The sequence below is a fragment of the Scyliorhinus torazame genome, chromosome 22, assembly GCF_047496885.1.
Source record: "Scyliorhinus torazame isolate Kashiwa2021f chromosome 22, sScyTor2.1, whole genome shotgun sequence".
NCBI lineage: Eukaryota > Metazoa > Chordata > Chondrichthyes > Carcharhiniformes > Scyliorhinidae > Scyliorhinus > Scyliorhinus torazame.
The window spans coordinates 69,180,228-69,201,817 of NC_092728.1; the positions used below are offsets into that span (position 1 = coordinate 69,180,228).

Below are 21,590 nucleotides of genomic sequence, written 5' to 3' on the forward strand. Positions count from 1 at the left end.
TCACTTTACTGATGACCAAGAATAAACAAACAGGGCAGTAATTGGTCAGGTTGGATACATCCTGCTTTCTGTGTATGGGACATGCCTGGGCAATTTTTCACATTGCTGGGTAGATGCCAGTGATGCAGCGGAGCTGGAACAGCTTGGCGAGGGGTGCGGCAAGTTCTGAAGCAAAGGTCTTCGGTACCAATGCCGGAATATTGTCTAGTTTCTAATGCCTTTCTTGATATCAAGTGGAGTAAATCCAATTGGCTGAAGACTGGCATCTGTGGCTTCTAACTGAACGAACTGGTTGGCCCAGAGCACATTTTTAAATTTTGAATGTGCATTCATTCTCGCATTTACTGGCCATAGATATGATCAGTAAACAATTGCACCTTTCCAAGAAGTGCCTTGAACCACTGCCAGAACTTTATTTTTTTCCCCCACAAACCTTACTGAAATTTCAAGTGAAACAAACCTAGGCCATGCAATGAGGAAGTTATATGCAATTGCCTGGGTGAGTTGCTCCAAAAACATAGTTGTGATTTCTGGTAATTTGCGATGTAAATCAAATCAAAGTGAATTCTGTACCATCTGTGGTGTTGTAAACAACTCTTCCATTTGGAAATATACATTTTCATTTACATTTCTTGACACTTAATTTTTTGCCACATCTGCAAGAAAAGCGACTTATGGAGATCAAAAGAACAAATTAAATTATCTCAAATCCTCCCACAGTAAGCTATTGAGACGAAAGTGGTTGAATTTCCCATTATCTTTTCTGCATGACTTCTGTTATGACCACGTGAGTAGGTGTAAATGCTGACTCCCCTAATTTACACTGGAGGCCTGATTGTAACAGGTTTTATTGCAAAATTAGCGAGAATGTGTTTTGTCAATACTACAGGAGTCCCACTATGTACGCTTTCAGATTATAAAGAATTAATCGGACAGGTTTTCGGTGTTTAAATTAAAGACTGGGATCAGTTTGTTGAACCTAAATCCTGAACTAAAAAAAAGATAGGGAAATGTTAATCCTCATTCACGCGTCACACACATTCACTGGGCCTCACACACACACATGCATGTAGAGATGGTAGAATACAATACACAAAGACTTTAACAGTTCGTGAAGAAAAGTAAGAAATATATGGATAACTGTCTTTTAGCTGGTCGCGAGGCGGTGATTCCAGTATGGTCATTTTAATCAGTTGTCTTCCGAGGTGTAGTAAATCCGAGCAGATTTCAATGTTTTAACCCTGAAAGATCTTGGTTTGCAGTAGATTCCTCTTCTCAGGATGGTTATTCTGCAATATTTATGCTCAATATTTCTGGGGGTGGAAGCCTAGAGAGTAGAGTTGGTCAGTTCTTGCAGCCTTTTAGTATATCCCGACTTCTTAAAAAACCTTGCTGGCTGTATATTACAGAGGAATTTCATTACCATGCCTGCTGTTGTTATGATGTGGTAGAACAGGGAATTACATTTTAAACATCTCATCAAGAGACATTTGAAGATAATAGTGTCAAATCAACTTCAAAGGGTGGTTGGTTACCTTGAGGGAATGCACTCATTTAATCTGGTCATCCGAGGGCATCAGGGAAAAAGAGGAATGTATGATTTATGTTGGGTGATGGGGAACTTGGGGTTCACCAAGTTATTAGGGATACCACCTCAGGTCGTATATTCTGATGCGTTTTACCACAAGGTCATTTATTTGTTGTTTTTAAAGAGGAGGTCGGTTTAGCTCACTTGGCTGGACAGTTGATTTGTGATGGAGAGCAAAGCCAACAGTACGGGAATTGAATCTTGCACCTCGCCCGAGAGATGATCCCCAGGTTAAATCACCACGTCAGCTCTCCCCCTCAAAAGAGGAAAGCAGCCAAGAGTCATCTGGGTCTATGGCAACTTTACTTATGCTACTCTGTTAAAAACCTCAACCATTTTTATTGCCACTTATGTTAGTTTTATAAGTTTGTAATGCTCATTCTGCTTTCTGCAATCTAGGTTAGAGGGTAAGGAAGTAACCAGTCAGTACAGTGCCAAGAGAGTGTCCTATCCTGAGTTCACTACATCATCAGATATTTGGCTAAAGAAAGGTACACTGATTTGCAGGGATTTACAGATGACTTATGGGTATAATGTTTACAGCTGAGCGAAATGAGTGTAAACCACAAAAATGGTACATGGCAATTGATTAGTATCAAAATTCAAAGTACATATATCGTGTGTCACAGCATGGAACCCTGCCACAATGGATGCTCAAAAGCTCCACGAAAGGAGTGGGGCATTTACCGAAATAAAAGGTAAATAAGTTTGGCTCTTTTTTATGTAGCTCTGAGCAGTGTTATGGGTCCGGGTTTACAGAACCCCAAAGTGTTTCATGGGGTTCAACCGACCCACAACTTTTAATAGATTGTGGTGTGGAAAGCACACAGCGTACTCTCCAGGTGTGATACAGCAGACATGGACAAATGTTTTTTAAAACAAAACAATGGTTATTCTATGAACGCAAGTTAACCTTTTAAAAACAAAAATTGAATATCTTAACACCCATTACTTCAAACATAACTCCAAAAGACTACAACACTAAATAATCCTTCAAACTGTTCCTTTAAACATCCAAAAGACTTCAAACCTTCAAAAACAATTAGGTCACATTCAATATATTTAGTCTTTGGAATTCAGAAATCAACAGACCAGCTCTGTGTTTCTTCCTGCAGCTCTCAGCAAAACACACAGACACTCCCAGCTGCCTTCTCAAACTGAAACTCAGAAAAGCAGAAATGAGCTCAGCTCCCCCCACCCTCTGACATCACTTCAGTAATATGATCAGCTCCATTTCTTAAAGGTACATTGCTTAAACATCCATTTCTTAAAGGTACTCTCACATGACAGCAGCAAGTCTTAGAGCATCACCAGCAGAGTGCAGATAATAAAATGCCTGCTTTGTCCTATTAAAATTGATGTGGCACAAGGAAGAATTTATTTTAAAAACAGAGTAATGAGCTATTCAGATCTGAAATAAATACAATTTTACAGTGTATATAATGCTTCTATTATTTTATGAAAAATTGATAGAACAAAATCCTGGATCGCATCTGGAACCTCGGTCATGTGAGCAGCAGTGCTAACCACTGCGCCACCGTGCTGCCCTGAGATACAGATCTATTTTTAACTTGATAATCAAGTTGCATAAGCTCAGATAATAAGTCACCCGTTATAGCATATGCAAAAACAACCAATTATACAGGCTTACAACACAGAAAGAGACCACTGGCTCATTACATCTGTGCCAGCTCTTCGCAAGACCAATTTAAAAGTATTCCCAGTGCTCTGTGTTCCTCACAGCCCTCGCAACCTCTACTTTAAATTCCAACCTTTATCTCTTTATATGACAAAGCAGAAATACTTCACGGTCGTGATCTGTATATCTGAGCGTATGTAAAGGGTTAACATACATAACAAGGGTTAGATAACCACTAGATGGCAGCACCAGATATAGGTATAAAAGGTAAACTCAGAGAGAGTTCCCGCCTCTTCATGTTAGGAGTGACTAGTAGCAGAGGTAGAGAAAGATAGCTTAGCGTGCAGGTGCAGTTAATCATCGTTATATATATTTAATCTAATTAATCTACAGTTATTGTCATTAAAGAGTGAACAAACTCAGTTAATTTATTATCATTGCTCAATAAACAGTATTTGCTTCATTTGAAGACTTTGAGTGTTACTGAACATCACGCATACGACCATTCTGTCAGAAAGCAAATGAGTAACAAGATATTACAAAACCTAATATAACAGTATGTACTCCTCCAAACAAAACAAACAATGGCAAGGTCACAGACTGGTTTAGGTTTTATTTTTCAATTAATACAAATCAACAAACTTATAATGAATAAGGATGGCAAATGCACAATTAATTGCTTTGTCATCCAGACAGTGTCAATGATAATCCCAGATGCACAGAATAGTGGCATACTTATACTGGCTGTCTCAACAAGATTATTTTAAAAATAATAATCTTTAGTGTCACAAGTAGGCTTACATTAACATTGCAATGAAGTTACTGTGGAAAATCCCCTAGTTGCCAGACTCCGGCACCTGTTCAGGTACACTAAGGGAGAATTCAGAATGTCCAATTCATCTAACAAGCGCATCTTTCGGGACTTGTGGGAGGAAACCGGAGCACCCGGAGGAAACCCACACAAACATGGGGAGAACGTGCAGGCACACAGACCCAAGCCGGGAATCAAACCCGGGTCTCTGATGCTGTGAAGCCACAGTGCTAACCATTTTTGTCTCTTAACTATGTATTTTATTTTCCCTTATGATTCATTTCTGCCTCTATCCTTTTCTTACACTTGTAAAAATTTTCAGTTGAGTGGGTGGAGAGTTAACCGAGCAAACAAGCCTCTGCTTATGCCCCCATCAGAAGGTACAGGGGTCACTGCCTTGGCACACTTGCACCTATTGTCTCTAAGGTGAGAGAGCTGAAAATCTACACTATTAAATTTCCATGGTGATACAGCCCAGGTCAGAAGTTCATGATCTAACCTTTGTACCTAGTTGAAATCAAAACAGATTAGAAATTAAACCGCCAAAGAAGATGGTGTTGCTTGGAGAAGGGGAGGGAAGTTGCATTGTTGGTATTATATTCGCAAGCTGACTATCAAAAATAATTTGCTTCCATATATAATCAGCAAGAGTGTAATCTGTCCTTAGAATCAACATCCCAATTTTACTTCCTCACATATCCACCAACGGCAAGATGACTCTAGTTGCACTTGTATAATATTATAGGTGGGACCAAAATGTATTGAATGCAGCTCTGAACAATGCAGCTCATTTATTATCATTTCTTTCGTCAGCTGGTGACTGAATTACTAAGTAAGCAACCAGATGGCGAGAATTAGGTCACCCATACCTCAGCACAGACAAATTCTGCGTACAATCATTTGCCACAAATTACAAGAATTAGGCAGCACAGTGTTAGCACAGCAGTCTCACAATGCCAGGGACCTAGGTTCGATTCTGACCTTGGGCGACTGTCTGTGTGAAGTTTGCATGCTTTTCCAGTGTTTGAATGGGATTTTCAGACTGCTCTTCTTGAAAGTGAACCCTCGGAAGGCCACGGGTCCTGATGGGGTCCCTAGTCATGGATTCAGATCCTGTGCGGACCAACTGGCGGATGTGTTCACAGACATCATCAACCTCTCCCTACTCCAATTCGAGGTTCCGCCTGCTTCAAGAAGACCACCATCATACCGGTGGCAAAGAACCACCAGGCAACGAGCCTCAACGACTACCGTCCAGTGGGCTTGACATCTATCATTATGAAGTGCTTCGAAGGGCTGGTCATGCGACCCATCAACTCTATACTCCCAGAATGCCCTGATACCACCACAACTGGTCCACAGCAGACGCCATCTCCCTGGCCCTACGCATCACAACAACAAGGACTCCTACGTCAGACTCCCATTCATTGACTACAGCTCCACCTTCAACACTATAATCCCAGCCAAGATCATATCAAAGCTCGAAATCCGAGGACTTGCCTCCTCACTCTGTAACTGGATCCTCGACTTCCTGACCCATAAACCACAATCAGTAAGGATAAACTACAACACCACCACAATACCAGGGCTCCACAAGGCTGGATACTTAGCCCCCTACAATATGAATGTGTGGTAACATTTGGCTCCAATTGCATCTACAAGATTGCTGATGACACGACCATGGTGAGTCGGTTCTCGAACAACGATGAGTCAGAGCACAGGAGGGAGATAGGGAACTTAGTGGCGCAGTGTAATGACAACAATCTCTCCCTCAATGTCAGCAAAACTGAAGGGCTGGTCATTGACTTTGGGAATCAAAGTATCGTACTCACCTGTCTACATCAGTGTTCTTCAAACTTTTTTCCCCCAAGGACCATTTTTACCAACCGGCTAACCTTCGGGACCCTTCACGACCCACCATTTTCTTTTACCTTGTTTGCTGGTGACAAAAATGGAGGAAATGGTTTTGGGTCCCTTTGGCCCTCGTACATGCCCCTCCAATGGAATCTGTTTGATGAAGGTGAAGCCATCTGGTGTCAGAAAGTATGGAGTCTCCATCTGTCCAAAGTTCTGCATTTTTTCCTGTAAAATTGTATCAAATAAACTGCCCCCCCAAGCTTGTACAAAAAAAAGAATAAAATGAATGAAAAAAAAAAAAATTAAATGAATAAAAAGAATAAACCTGCCCCCCCAAACTTGTAAACCAAAAAGCTGCAACAGTTTAAAAAAATATAAGCGGCCGCACTCCGCATGATTGCCCGTTCATCGGCACGCATGTGCATAGTTTTTGCAGTGTGGCCGTATTTGTTTACATGTTCGCGCCCGAATGGGATTTCATACATGTTTGGAGGCCGCTTGCAGCCGGCATTATTAACAGCCGGCTGCTGCGCGATGTGCGCGACTGGAACGCCGCGACGGATGGCTCCGCAACCCTCCTGACACCCGGGCACGACACACCCGCGGGTCACGCCCCTGAGTTTGACAATGCCTGGTCTCCATCAACGGTGCTGAGGTAGAGATGGTTGGCAGCTTCAAATTCCTAGGTGTGCACATCACCAACAATCTGTCGCAGTCCACCCTGACCAAAAAAGCACAACAGCACCTATACTTCCTCAGGAAACTAAGGAAATTTAGCTTGTCCACATTGACAGCAAGATGGCACTGAAGTGTGGCGACTCTCTGCGAGCTCTCTTACACAGATCCTCTTCCTACATCTCTTATAACCCTACTAACCTTTTGCAATTTAATTCTAACACTAATAGTATTTCTCACTCGTTGCCTGTGCCTATGTATTTATATTTCAGTGTATATTTATGTATGTCCTATCTTTTTTTCATGTATGGAATGATCTGTCTGGACTGCACGCAGAACAATACTTTTCACTGTCCCTCGATACATGATAATAAAACAAATCCAAATCTCTTACCAATTTTTCCAGATGATGTGATTTATTATTGTCACATGTATTAGTATACAGTGAAAAGTATTGTTTCTTGCATGCTGTACAAACAATGCCTACCGTGCATAGGGAAGGATGGAAGGACTGCAGAATATAATGTTACAGTTATAGCAAGGTGTAGAGAAAAGATCAACTTAATACGAGGTAGGTCTATTCAAAAGTCTGATGGCAGTAGGGAAGAAGCTGTTCTTGAATCAGTTGGTAAGTAATCAAAGATCCCTCCCACCCAGTTTATTCTCTCTTCCAACTTCTTCAATCAGGGCAGAAGGTACAAAAGTCTGAGAACATGCACTAACAGGTTCAAAAACAGCTTCTTCCCCACTGTTACCAGATTTCTGAATGACCCTCTTATGGACTGAACTGATCTCTTCACACATCTCTACTGAGTAGTACTACTCTCCGTCTGCTCACCCGATGCCTGTGCCTATATATTTTCATGTATGGAACAATCTGGTTGGACTGTACGCAAAACAATACTTTTTTACTGTTCCTCAATACACATGACAATAAAACAAAACAAATACGTAGCTCCGGTTTCCTCCCACAGTTCAATGATGCACAGGGAGGTGGATTGGCCATGCTAAATTGGCCCTGTCCAAAAGCTTTTGTGGGGTTACGACCATCTTTCAGAGGGTCAATGCAGACTCAGTGGGCCGACTGGCCTCCTTCTGTACTGTAGGGATTCTATTCTATGATTCTAAGAACTGGTCCAGGTGTAAGCCATGGCACCACTGTTTAAATCATGCTTAAATTTGTTAAAATTGACCAGTGTATACCATAATGCCATGGAAAATGTCAATTTCCACTGCACTGTTGTGTCACTGTGCAAAAGGAGGGAAAAATCATCCCAGGCCATTTTCCACAATATTTCATAGCTATAATAGTACTTCAGATTTCAGGAACAAGTCAGCAGTCACAGCGTCCTTTCACTCGAGGAATCTGGTTCCAAATCAATCTCAGACTGCTGTGACAGGAAGCATTGTTCCTTCTTTCCAGTCGTGCAAGTGAAATGAGTTTGGACAGCTCTGACCCAGTTTTTAGTAGATTGTGCACATAATTTATGAGTAAAATTGCAGCCACAATTTTGGATAACTGGTGTGAAAAACAGAAATGTCACAAGCTCAACTGTTTGTTGTTGAGATGGCCTCACCCTGATTACATGCTAAAATTAGAACAAGGGCGGTATCTCATTTTAGAAAATCTGTAGTGCTATGATTTATTTAATTTCCTTCACCTTTTCTGAACAGGTACAGTAGTTCTTAGTCCCTACAGTTAAGTACAAAGACTAAATTCAGCGTTACACAAAAAGGCATAGTTTACTAAGCATATTATGAAAATATCATCTTAGATTTTGAACCACTTTCTACCAGAACTGTTGCTTCGTTTCGGAACTTGGGCAATAGGGTTTCTTGAATTTGCTACAAACTAAAAAATGAGACGATATTGGATCTCGAAGTATCTTCGTGAAGAACTCAAAGTCCAATGACAGGAGGAGAATCAGAAATCAAATAAAAATCAAGTATATAAAATACTTACAGCATTATTTCAATCTGAGCAGGCATGATAATCTGCTAGTGCATTGGGGAGAAATCTCACTTTGCTCGTATTGCTACACAATTCTGAAGAAATTTAAACTGACTTTTTCAAAAATGAAATCTCGGGAAATTGACTGTAGAAGTACTGTAATAGCCAATGTTCAACCATATGTTTGAATTTAATTAGAGACTTATCAAACTACCCAAGAGCAATGTAAATATTGAATTTTAAATATAATGCATAACGTAAGATAACAAACAGTTTAAGTCTAACATGAAAACAGGGGCAAATAAAGACATCTATAACATAGATAAGCACCGGTTCTTGACTTAATATGACTCAGTTTCCACTCATGTCCAGGTGCCTACACTGGAGCCGAAAAAGGACACCTGCAAAATGATTTGTTATATCATTACCTGAGGGGGGAAATGGCTGTTAATTGCACCAGTGCCAGAAGCAGCAGCAGAGAGAATGGAATAAAATGCAATTTTCCTGACAGTTTGCACTTTCAGCATAAATGTCAGCTTTGGACAGCTGTGGTGCTTGGCATTTTCTTTGAAATGGATTATTCAAGCGATTACCAGCAATAATTGAACAAATATATGGTTCACTGCTTAGCAAAGCTAAGAACTTTGCGGCTGTTGTGAGAGATCACACAAGATTTAAGATTTTAGCTCATTCATCAGGCAAGTTATCATTGGAGAATTGCTATGTTCAGCATCTGAAAGGGACTACATAATATAAGCTGTGACGAGCTATTTAACCGTGTTCAGAACAGTGGAGGCAGATGACATACTCTAGGGGAGGCGAAGGTGAACTTAAAACCAATCTTCTGCGGTTATAATATTTCAATGAGCAGGTAGGTCAAGATATGCACAGGCACTATCGGGAGATGGCGAAATAAGTTCGCAATTATTTCTTCATACGCAAATAAGGTGCATTTCTTTCAGAAAACCACATTTTGATATTTAATGCACAGGCAATGAGAGCTACGAGAGATGGACAGGTATAGCAGGCTTGCAAGAAACAGGCGTCTTTGGTTCCCAAAGCTCTCCACCGTTAAGGTTCTCCTCACATCATCTATAGGTCTGTTGTAGGCTACTTGATTGCTGTGATGAGTCAACATCATCCCATTATCCAACTACCAGGATGGAAGGTGGCAAACTCTAGGGACTGTGGTCTTTTATGGTCTACCAATTCCTCCATATTACCTAGCAAAATCCTACTGCCACCAACATCCAAACCCCTCTGCTTTTCTAAGGTGTCCCTTGATTAAACCAGGCCACAGCTGGCTGTGTAAGAGCCAAACGTCAGGAGTTGACGCCATCGGGCTAACCTGGATTATTCTCCCAGGTGTCGAAGCAATTCGCAATTTACATTAGTTGCTGCAATTTTTTTCGATGGCTGGGGAACCAAGAACATTGGAGCACTCCGAGGACAAGGGCTGAACTATTTGTATGGAAACGAGGAGAAATTGGTTCTCTGAGAGTTGCGAACCTTTGGAATTTTCTGCCCCATGGGGTTGTGGAAGCTCCATCATTTAATATATCTAAGACTCAAAGTCGACACTGAGGGAATGAAGGCTTATGGAAAAGTGAAGTTCTGATTAAAGATCAGCCATGATTGCATTGAATGGCATGCAGGCTTGAGAGGCAGTGTGGTTTTAACCTCTGCCTATGTTCTTAAAAATCAGAATCAAGAAAGATTTTGGGATCTTTGCTTGCTGGAAAGTGTTCACCATGTCACTATATCACATATTTCTTGACTTTTTCTTTTTAAAGTATTTTTTTCTTTTTTTTTTTAAATTTAGAGTATTAAAGGGCAATTTAGTGTGGCCAATCCACCTATCTTGCACATTTTTAGGTTGTGGGGATGAGATGAGATCACATAGACAGAGTGTGCAAACTCCACACAGACAGTAAATGATCCAGAACCTCAGCGCCGTGAGGCAGCAGTACTAACCACTGCGCCATCCCTTCCCTGACTATGTTAAGAGATTGAAACCTGGGCAACTAGTTGGAGACGCATTGCCTGGTGACCTTATGCTGTTGCACATGTGCACAATAAATATTGGCAGGCTGGGTATTAGAGCTACTGGTTTGCTTGTGCTCATGGTGACCAAATGAACAAAAGGCTATCTTGGTTGTTAAATGTTTCCAGTTCGGTGACAGGGTAAGCAGATATAAAGACAGGGTGCGGGTACCGTTATGTGACCCGACCTACCTTATCGTCAGGTGGAGGTTGGGGCCTTCAAGTCCTGACAGGCCCCTGAGTTTTTGTGAATGGGTGCGTTGCACATCCAATGCCCCAGGGTACCTTTGTGATAAAAATAAGATACAGTACAGGAAACGGATCATGTGACCCCAGTAGCAGAGCACATTATCGAGAAGAGACTGAGACAGCAGACAGGAAACACGGAGAGGGCCCAAAGGGGGAGACACGGAGAAATACCAGTTAAGAAGAAAGAAAGAGAGGAGCAAAGACAGAGGCCCCAAGTAGAAAAAGGGCTGCAGTTGGAAGATGTTAAGTAACTGGAGCTTGGAGAAGCTATGAAGATCTAAGATGGCAGCAGACTGTTGGAGACTCCATGCTGTGGGCTGTTGATATTCTGCTCAGCATGGTCAAAGAACTGAGTTGTGCTTGTGAATTTGTGCTGGAATGCACACTGAGAAATCCAGGGGAACAGAATCTCAGGACACAAGATTAACTCTGCAAGGTGAGCCAACAGTTAAGGCCATTTCAGTCAGAGTGACTTTTGGAGAGAATTTCAAGGAATATTTCAGAGGTGAATATGGTGTTTACTGATACCTGGGTGGGTTGTTGAGAATTTGGCAGAATGGATCTTGGGTCATAACCGCCATTTGTAGTACAGTGTGATGTGTTTGACCAGTTTGCCTGTTAAATCACATGAACATACCATTCTGTTCTTCAAGCCTGCTTTGTCATTGAATAAGATCATGGCTAGTCTGATTGTAACCTCAACCCCACATTACTGTCTACCTCCCATAACCTTTCACCGCCTTGTTCATCAAACATCTATCTGGCTCTGCCTTAAAAATATTCAAAGACTCTGCTTCCACTGCCTTTTGAGGAAGTATGTTCCAGGGATTCACGATCCTCAGAAAAATAATTCTCCTCATCTGTCTTAAATGAGTGACCCCCACCCCCATTCTAGATTCTCCCACAAGAGGAAACATGTTATCTGCATCGACCTGTCAAGACCGCTCAGATTTTAAAGGTTTCAATCAAGTTGCCTCTTATTCTTCTAAACTCCTGTGAATAAAAGCCTAACCTGTTCACCCTTTCCTTATAAGACAATCCCTTTCCTTATAAGACAACCCACCCATTCCAAGCATTAGTAATTCACATGTACCTCATAATAACTTTGAATATTAGAGTACATGGTAGATATTTTATCATTCTGACCTTGTATAGTAAAGTTTATTTTTATTTGATCAAAACCTGTGGAACCTAGTGGCTTCATCCTCTTGCAAGTGTCTTAAACATCAAGCTTTGTCAACAGGTTAATGGTTCCTGAACCAGATTATATCAAAATCAGATTGTATCAAAGCTTGGGGTTCTGGTCCAGGATCATAACAGTATGCATTAATGACCTTACTTCCTTAACTCTTCTACCTTTCTTCCACATTCAAATCATAAACTCTCTCTGTAGGCACAGTTTCTGTTTTGTTCTTTATAGTAACATGTAATCTGATCTCATATCTCTTGAACTTGAAATAACCAGACACTAAAAACAAAATGCAAATACACTATCAGGTGCTCACTTAGCTATGTATTTACTATATTCACTCAATGACGCTTTTTGCCTTGTCTGACGTTTCCCAAGCGCCAGACATCTATTAATGAATGTCACATGAATGCAGCACTTGGTTGAGGTAGCCAAAGCTAATAATCAAGTCTCTGTTTGAGAAACCACCTGGCCTCCAAATGGAACTTCCTCATATCTTTTACATCGAAAAATCAGTATTTCTGCTACATGGGAGTGGAATATAGAATGTGCTCATTTTCGTCACTGCGGTGCGATGGTGCGACATCGGCAATTTTTACCTGCAGTGTACTTATTCAATTGGCTTGCCATAATTCTGCATGGTACTCAGCACCGCACTTCAATGATGCAAGTATACGTAGCAAACTTTACAGTGGCATTGGCATGGGGAGGTCTTGTGACAGTGGTAGCAGCCTTACCTCTGCCCCAGGAGCTCTAGGTTCAAGTACCAATGCCAGGACTTGTTGGCAACGAGGAGAGCATTCATAACACAATGCAATAGAATGAAAATCAGCTCAGGAATCCTTTCACCAGTTCCCCAAAATGGAAAACATGTACATGAAGGTACGCTAAAAGAGGAAATGAAGCAATTATCGTGACTCTGACTACTAATTATCCCACAGAGATGAGCTTGGAGAAGGTTGTGAAGGCAGTAAGTGTTGGCTCTGGGCTTTAGGAAAGTGGTCCGAAACAGTAAAGCTGAGGTGGTTGAAGGCTCAAACAAAACCTTGCATTTACTCACAAGCACAGGAGGCGACCATTTGGCCCATCATGTCTATGCCCGCTCTCGGATAGAGTAATTAATTTAGTCTCATCCCGTTTTGCCCCATAGACCTGCAATTTTTTTAAATCATCAGATAATTGTCAAACCCTTTTCTGGTCTGCAGGATATTCCCAAGTGCTTTTCAGCCAATTAATATTTCCCATCAAATCAGTGCTGCCATGTAGGAAGCACAGCAGCCAATTGGCACACAAGGTCCCACAAACAGCAATGAGATAAACATAATCTGTTTTACATATTGGTTGTTACACTACTGTTCTTGAATATTGCCATGGAATATTTTTTTCACTGGAGGACAAACAGCATGCAGGGTGATGCACAGAAGGCTAGTCAGGGAATTGAGAATGGATACAAGGCTGGGGACAGCTTCGGTTGTGTACAACATAATTCTCTGCTTTGAATTTAACAAAATACACAAAACTAATGGGTTTCATAGTATAGCAGTAAAGCAATACCCCTTTTGTAAAGCTGCTTAACACAAAATCACAGATCCATTACTGTTAAATTTATTTGAGGGCCATGACTTGGCCGACTGACAAGTATTCAATGTACACTTTGTGGTTTTCAGTTTGAACAAACTTAGGTCATTGCTTGTTGGCAAGAGCAACCCAAAATAAAGGAACTGAAAAGCAAGTCAACAGCTACCTACGAAAGAGGCTCACTGAATCTTCAAACATACGCTTGAAAACTGTTGTAATATTCCACACAGTATATCGTTTAAAGCCAAATAAAAGAAGTTTAGCTGGTGCATCATTGAGTAGGCAGAGTCTCAACTCATTTCATTACGTTTGAATACGCAAGCAACAGGTCAAAGGAATATATTGCTTCATTAACTAGTTTCTATTTTATTTTCCTTGAAGGAAGCATAGTGCCCATAGATATTATTCTGATAAATTATGACTCCATTTCCAATCTCTCTCTCCTCCACAAAAGCACGAGTGCGTTCTCACACCCCAGATGTTTCCCAAAACCTCACCAATCAGATTCCCACCCCAGCCAACCATCAAAATAGCCCTCACCAAAACTATATCACCCTCCTCAAACATCTCTCCTTCATTGTCCAGTTCATAGAATGACACGTGCTTGATTCCAATCTTGTTTACCCAACTGTAGCCAAAGTAACACTAACCAAGGCTTCAGTTCCTGTACATTATCTTTATTGCCAGAGTTCCACCCACATGGTAATATCATGATGTGGAGATGCCGGCGTTGGACTGGGGTGAGCACAGTAAGAAGTCTTACAACACCAGGTTAAAGTCCAACAGGTTTGTTTCAAACACTAGCTTTCAGAGCACTGCTCCTTCCTCAGGTGAATGAGAGGAAGGAGCAGTGCTCCGAAAGCTAGTGTTTGAAACAAACCTGTTGGGACTTTAACCTGTTGTAAGACTTCTTACTATAGTAATATGAGGCATGGGTTAAAATGCCGTATGTCGGTAACACCTAACTCTCCATTGTCTCTTAACCTCCGCCACCACTTCTATATTGGTAGACTGTTTATCTGACGTTTATCGGACATTTAGGCTCCAACAATCTCAATTTCTTCCACTTAAATATTGCAAATACCATAGCCAATACCTCCTGCTCCTACCATAGTACCCATCCCCTTGCCAGTAATTCCATTCCCCTTTTGGTTACTGTCCTTGGGTAGAACAAGACTGTTTGTAACTTTGACATTTCATTCAACCTCAAGCTGTATTTCCAACCCCATTTCTTCCAACCACAAAGATTGCTGACACTCAGCACTAACACGGTCTATCTCCATCCGTGCCACAGCCAATATGCTGCTCAGCATTCATACACAGCTTTGTCATTTTAATACTTGACTATTCAAAGTTCTACTGAATGGTATCCCAATTGCCACTCTCCATAACATTCAGCTGACCTGAAACTAATTTCTAACCTGCTCACACCAAGTCATGCTCAGTCATCACCGGTTTTTGCAAATCTACTTTGATTCTTAGTCCCTCGATATTACCAGTTTAAAATGTAATACTTTGTATAAATCCATTCATGGCTTCATCCCTTCTCATAATTCTAATCCACCACACACCTTCATCACAGCCCCCTCAAAAGCTCTCCATTCCACACACACAATGGCACCATATGCATCTGTCCTCCATTTGTCGAAGGATTGGATGGTCTCAGACACAGAAACCCACACTCTTGAATTCCTTCCCTAATCCACTCTGCTTCTCCATTTACCTGTCCCCACCACCGCCACCCTTTGAAACTCATGTCCACAACCTTTTGGTCAAATCTTCTAATATCATCTTTTTTAGCTCAGCAATTATCTTTTTCTTACACTTGTTTTGTGAAGTGCCTTGTGACTTTGTTTTATAATAATCTTTATTAGTGTCACAAGTAGGCTTACATTAACACTGCAATGAAGTTGTTGTGAAAATCTCCTAGTTGCCACATTCTGGCACTGTTCGGGTACACCGAGGGGAAATTCAGAATGTCCAATTCACCTAACAAGCACGTCTTTCATGACTTGGGGGAGGAAACCTGAGCACCCGGAAGAAACCCACGCAGACACGGGGAGAACGTGCAGACTCCACACAGACAGTGACCCAAGCTGGGAATCAAACTCGGATCCCTGGTGCTGTGAAGCAACAGTGAGTGCTAACCACCCATAGAGAATGGTATATTGATATCTGGGATATGGATCCAGCACACATCCGCTGCGCCACGCTGCTCCCTGTTACATTAAAGGTTTGATATTGAAGCAAGTTATGGTTGTTGTCTAACAGTTCAGAGTCAGGCACAACAAACATGTACATCTCTCGCCAATCCAATTGAGATAGCAGGCTTAACTGTGGCAGATGGAGATGGGAAAGCACCTAATAAAAGATAAATCAAAGTACTTTTCAAATGGCATGGGGCTTGAAACTATGAGCAGAGGGAGGTTCAGAGGTCCAAAAACAGCAATCACAAAGCTTATGGGCAGGTTCAAAAAATAATCTAAACATGAATGGAATACTGACCTTCATTTCAAGAGGACTGAAAGTTATGTCACAGCTGTATAGAGCTGTATTAAACCCCATCTGGAAAACTGCATTCAGTTCTGGCATAGTACCCCTACAGTGCAGAATGAGGCCACGAGGCCCATCGAGTCTGCACCAATACTCTGAAAGAGCACCCTACCTAGACCCACTCCTTCGCAAACCGGTAACCCCAACTAACCTTTGGACAAAAGTGCAATTTAGCATGGCCAATCCACCTAACCTGCACATCTTTGGACTGTGGGAGGAAACCACGTAAAAACAGGGAGAATCTGCAAACTCTACACAGTCCCAATGCAGGAATTGAACTCGATCCCTGGCGATGAGGCAGCAGTGCTAACCATTGTGACACTGTGCCGCTCTGACAGGTTGATGGGTACACTGTCATCCCTTCAGAATAATACTCACCTGAGGAAGGAGCAGCGCTCCGAAAGCTAGTGACATCGAAACAGACCTGTTGGACTTTAACCTGGTGTTGTAAAACTTCTTACTATAAAAAGATTGAGAACAGGTTACATGGATCATACTCCCTCGAATCAAGACGAATAACAGTGATTTAACGGAGTTGTTTCAGATTATCAAAGGATTTGATAGCATAGAGAGAAAAAAACTATTTCCTCAGTTCAGAGTGCACAAGGTGATGTAAGAATGCATTTCTTCACAGAACAGTAGAAATCTGGAAGTTCCCTCGCTTCCACCACCAAAAATGCTATTGTGACTAGATTAACTGAAATTTCTAAACCGAGATTGAAGACCTTGTTGGGCAAAGAAATTAAGGGCTCAAAAAAAAAAGTGGATTCGCCACGAAGGAACTGAATGGCAGAACAAGTTCAACAGGCTCAATGTTGATTTTGGAACAATGAGTGAAACAGAGATAAGGTTATTTGCTCCAAGTGTAAGAGCTGAAAAGACTGAGCTCACTAATGTAAGGTGCAGTATGCACCTTACAAATTGTACAAACCAAACCAACAGCAGCGTGTTGATTTTCCAGCTCCAGTAAGTTTGTCACAGTGACTCTGCAGAAAATCAACACCCGGTCTCTATGCTTCACCCACCCACAATTTCCTCCAGCTCTCTTACCCCAATCAAATGCTCCAAACTTCTCAAGAGTTTTAAGAATCTCAGTGATGGCAGAATACAAGACTCGCAGAACCATTTTACCGATCAAGGGGATAATTCGTAATCTCTTCCCTTAGGTCCACTGTCAATTTTTCATACACAATTGTTCAGTCAGATGTTTCTTGCATTCAAGTAATTAAATACAACTTCATCTGTGCACGTAGCAAAAATTACTTCCCCACATCATTCAACACAAAACATAACATTAGAAACATTCATTATTGCATTCATCAGCTCAAACCTACACTGGTCAAATAGTCCCAACCCGAATTCACATAGATTTTAAATGGTATTTTCTTTAAAAACCTTAACATTCTCCATCATGCCACATACCACACTCAAAAATCAGTTACAGGTTTGAACTATGACAAAATATTTATAAGTCTATTCACAGTTCTGTTCAAGTGACAAATCTCTCAAACATTTCTCTTGCTAATTATCTGACGTAATCAAACCTTTGTTAAACATTATATGATCCTTCACATGTTATTTCCAATATGTTAACCATTATTTTCCAATAACAAAGTAAATAACACTGTGCAAACTTTGATTGTTACAAATATTATCCTGCATAAAATGCTCAATAAAACCACTACCAGGCTCCTGAATGACTCGCTTATGGACTGATCTCTTCACATATCTTCTCTACGGAGTAGTACTACAATCTGTACGCTCACCCAATACTTGTGCCTACATATTTACATTGGATTTATATATGTTCTGTTTTTTCCCCCATGTATAAAACGACCTGTCTGGACTGTACGCAGAATACTTTTTCACTGTATCTCAGTACACATGACAATAAATCAAATCCAAAATAACAATGCACATTAGATTTCGAATGTATTAAATGAGATACAAGTATTAAAACAACGGCTTTAACATGCCAGTCTTCCATTGGAGCTCAGAAGTTATTAAACGTTCAAACGTTACAGTTAAATACACAGATGACTGCTGTGATTACTCAGGAGCATTCATTATCTCTTATTCGAAACAATGTAAAAGCTTGCCAAGTACAGTGCATAATTGCATAAGTAATCCCTCTTTAATCCCTCCAAAATCTCTCTGCCACCGCAAATCTGGGTAGTGGAAAGAAATCTGACAAGACTACCTCCAAACTTTCCTTCCCCTTCCCTCACTTCCCCCCCCCCCCCCCCCCCCCATCCCAATTAAAAGAAAACACGACTTTCCTCCATTCCAGGTCTCTCTCCAGATGAATGTTTCTGCGTTTCCTCTTCCACTTCTCATTCTTTTTTCTAGTGTCGCTGGCTGGCGGTCCGGTCGGTGCCTTTCGACTCTGCTGGTTGCTTCAGCTCATCCCCTTCATTCCCTTCCCCGTTACTGGTCTCACCTGCCCACCTGTAAAGCTCTCACTTCTTTCCACAGGTTCCTGCTCCTCCAGCCCCCTCCACTCCCGCCCCCAGGATTCCCTTCCCCCAAAACCTCTCGACCCATCCCGCCGGCCCAGAGCCTGGCCCACCAACCGTCTCCAGGGACAACCTTCACCGTCCCCCGCAGGTTGCTTCCGCCGGGATTGGGGGGGGGGAATGGGGAAGAGGTGAGGCGGACTGACCTTTGAAGTTGAGATGCGCGGCCAGCTTGATCTTCACTTCGCCGCTGATGAACTCGCCGGGGCTGTAGACCACTTTGTTGTTCTTCAGGGTGACGCTCAACTCCTGAACTTTCCCCATGGTGGTCGATAGTGATCGCCTCCGCCACCGGACTGAACCGGAACCCAGCACGCCCGGCCGCACAAACGCCCTGACGTCGACACGCCCTGCCCCGCCCATGCGGTGACGTCCACAAAGAACCCCGCCCCCGCGGTGACGTTATCAAAGAACCCCGCCCACGCCTTCCCCCGACCGCACGGCGCACGCGCCGGCTGTTCCCCCGCCCCCACCCTCCCCTCCCTCAACACCCATTCGCCACGTGCGACCTTGTCCCAGAAACGAAGTCCGTTTGAGTAGAAATAAAAGCGAAACGCCGCGGAAGCTGGGCGGGCTGAAGAACCAGAAGTCGGAGAACTTCGACCAATAGATTAAAAAACAGCAGTTGCTGCACTCTTGAGATGCCCTCTTATGGACAACTGAAATTTCTACGCATTTTCTCTACAGTTGTAGCACTACACTATGCATTTTCATTATGTATTCTCGTGTAATGGGTGCCTCATGGTGCTGAGGACCCGGGGATCCAGCTGGCTTGTGGTTTCAATTCCTGTACTGGCCTCCCCGAACAGGGGCTGGAATAAAGAAACAACAAAGAAAAATTACAGCACAGGAACAGGCCCTTTGGCCCTCCAAGCCTGCGCCGATCCCGATCCTCTATCTAAAACTGTCTCCTATTTTCTAAGGATCTGTATCCCTCTGCTCCCTGCCCATTCATGTATCTGTCTAGATACATCTTAAATGACGCTATCGTGCCTGCCTCTACCACCTCCGCCAGAAATGCGTTCCAGGCACCCAGCACCCTCTGCGTAAATAACTTTCCACGCATATCTCCCTTAAACTTGTCCCCTCTCACCTTGAACTCGTGACCCCTAGTAATTGAGTACCCCACTCCGGGAAAAAGCTTCTTGCTATTCACCCTGTCTATACCTCTCATGATTTTGTAGGCCTCAATGAGGTCCCCCCTCAACCTCTGTCTTTCTAATGAAAATAATCCTAATCTTCATAGCTAGCGCCCTCCATACCAGGCAACATCCTGGTGAACCTCCTCTGCACCCTCTCCAAAGCATCCACATCCTTTTGGTAATGTGGCGACCAGAACTGTACGCAGTATTCCAAATGTGGCCGAACCAAAGTCTTACACAACTGTAACATGACCTGCAAACCCTTGTACTCAATACCCCTTCCGATGAAGGAAAGCATGCCATATGCCTTCTTGACCACTCTATCGACCTGCGCAGCCACCTACAGGGTACAATGGACCTGAACACCCAGATCTCTCTGTACATCAATTTTCCCCAGGGCTTTTCCAATTACCGTATAGTTTGCTCTTGAATTGGATCTTCCAAAATGCATCACCTCGCATTTGCCCGGATTGAACTCCATCTGCCATTTCTCCACCCAACTTTCCAATCTATCTATATTCTGCTGTATTCTCTGACAGTCCCCTTCACTATCTGCTACTCCACCAATCTTAGTGTCATCTGAAAACTTGCTAATCAAACCACCTATACCTTTCTCCAGATCATTTATGTATATCACAAACAACAGTGGTCCCAGCACAGATCCCTGTGGAACACCACTGGTCACAGTTCTCCATTTTGAGAAACTCCCTTTCACTACTACTCTCTGTCTCCTGTTGCCCAGCCAGTTCTTTACCATCTAGCTAGTACACCCTGGACCCCATGAGACTTCACTTTCTCCGTCAGCCTACCATGGGGAACCTTATAAAATGCCTTACTGAAGTCCATGTTTCTGACATCTACTGCCCTTCCCTCATCAATCAACTAGTCACTTCCTCAAAGAATTTAATTAAGTTGGTAAGACATGACCTTCCCTGCACAAAACCATGTTGCCTATCACTGATTAGCCCATTTTCTTCCAAATGGGAATAGATCCTATCCCTCAGTATCTTCTCCATGTGGCGACTAGGGGCTTTTCACAGTAACTTCATTGAAGCCTACTTGTGACAATAAGCTATTATTATTATTATGTGTAGAGTGTTCACATTCTCCCCGTGTTTGCGTGGGTCTCACCCTCCCACAACCCAAAGATGTGCAGGGTAGGTGGATTGACCACGCTAAATTGTAAGCACAGTGGTTAGCACTGTTGCTTCACAACGCCAGGGAGCCGGGTTTGATTCTCGGCTTGGGTCACTGTCTGTGCGGGGTCTGCACGTTCTCCCTGTGTCTGCGTGGGTTTCCTCCGGATGCACAGGTTTCCTCCCACAAGTCCCGAAAGACATGCTGTTAGGTAATTTGGACATTCTGAATTCTCCCTCAGTGTTCCCGAACAGGCGCCGGAATGTGGTGACTATGATTTTCACAGTAACTTCATTGCAGGGTTAATGTAAGCTTACTTGTGACACTAATAAAAATTAATATTATCATTAAATTGCCCCTTAATTGGAAAAAAAAGAATTGGGTACTCTTAAATTTCAGGAAAAAAATATCCTTGTGTATTTATCATTTGTTCTATGTTTCCATCCACAGAATGATCTGCCCGGAATGTGTGCAGAACAATACTTTTCACTATACCTTAGTACACGTGACAATAAATATAAAAACAGAAAGTGCTGGGAAAGCCCAGTGGGTCTGGCAGCATCTGTGGAAGAGAGAAGCCGAGTTATTGTTTTGGGGGCAATATTGGAAGAAGATTAATCCAAAGGAGAGTCCAAAGGTTAGGTGGATTGGCCATGCTCAAA

At 42.4% G+C, this 21,590-nt stretch overlaps 1 protein-coding gene across 2 annotated transcripts in view; it reads right to left on the minus strand.

The window, feature by feature from the left end:
- Positions 1–18,984, minus strand: part of arrdc1b (arrestin domain containing 1b) — a 77,247-nt gene extending 58,263 nt beyond the window's left edge. The window contains exons 1-2 of one of the 2 annotated variants that reach the window (XM_072488285.1): positions 18,796–18,928; positions 16,512–16,593 (exon numbers count right to left, since the gene is read on the minus strand). Coding sequence is in view for 1 of the 2 variants with exons in the window: in XM_072488284.1 (XP_072344385.1) it covers positions 18,796–18,913 (118 nt within the window). In the remaining variant the exon portion in view is untranslated. Of the gene's footprint in view, positions 1–16,511; positions 16,594–18,795 lie in introns of both variants that reach the window. The other variant, XM_072488284.1, reaches the window with a different exon arrangement.
- Positions 18,985–21,590: the final 2,606 nt, after the last annotated feature.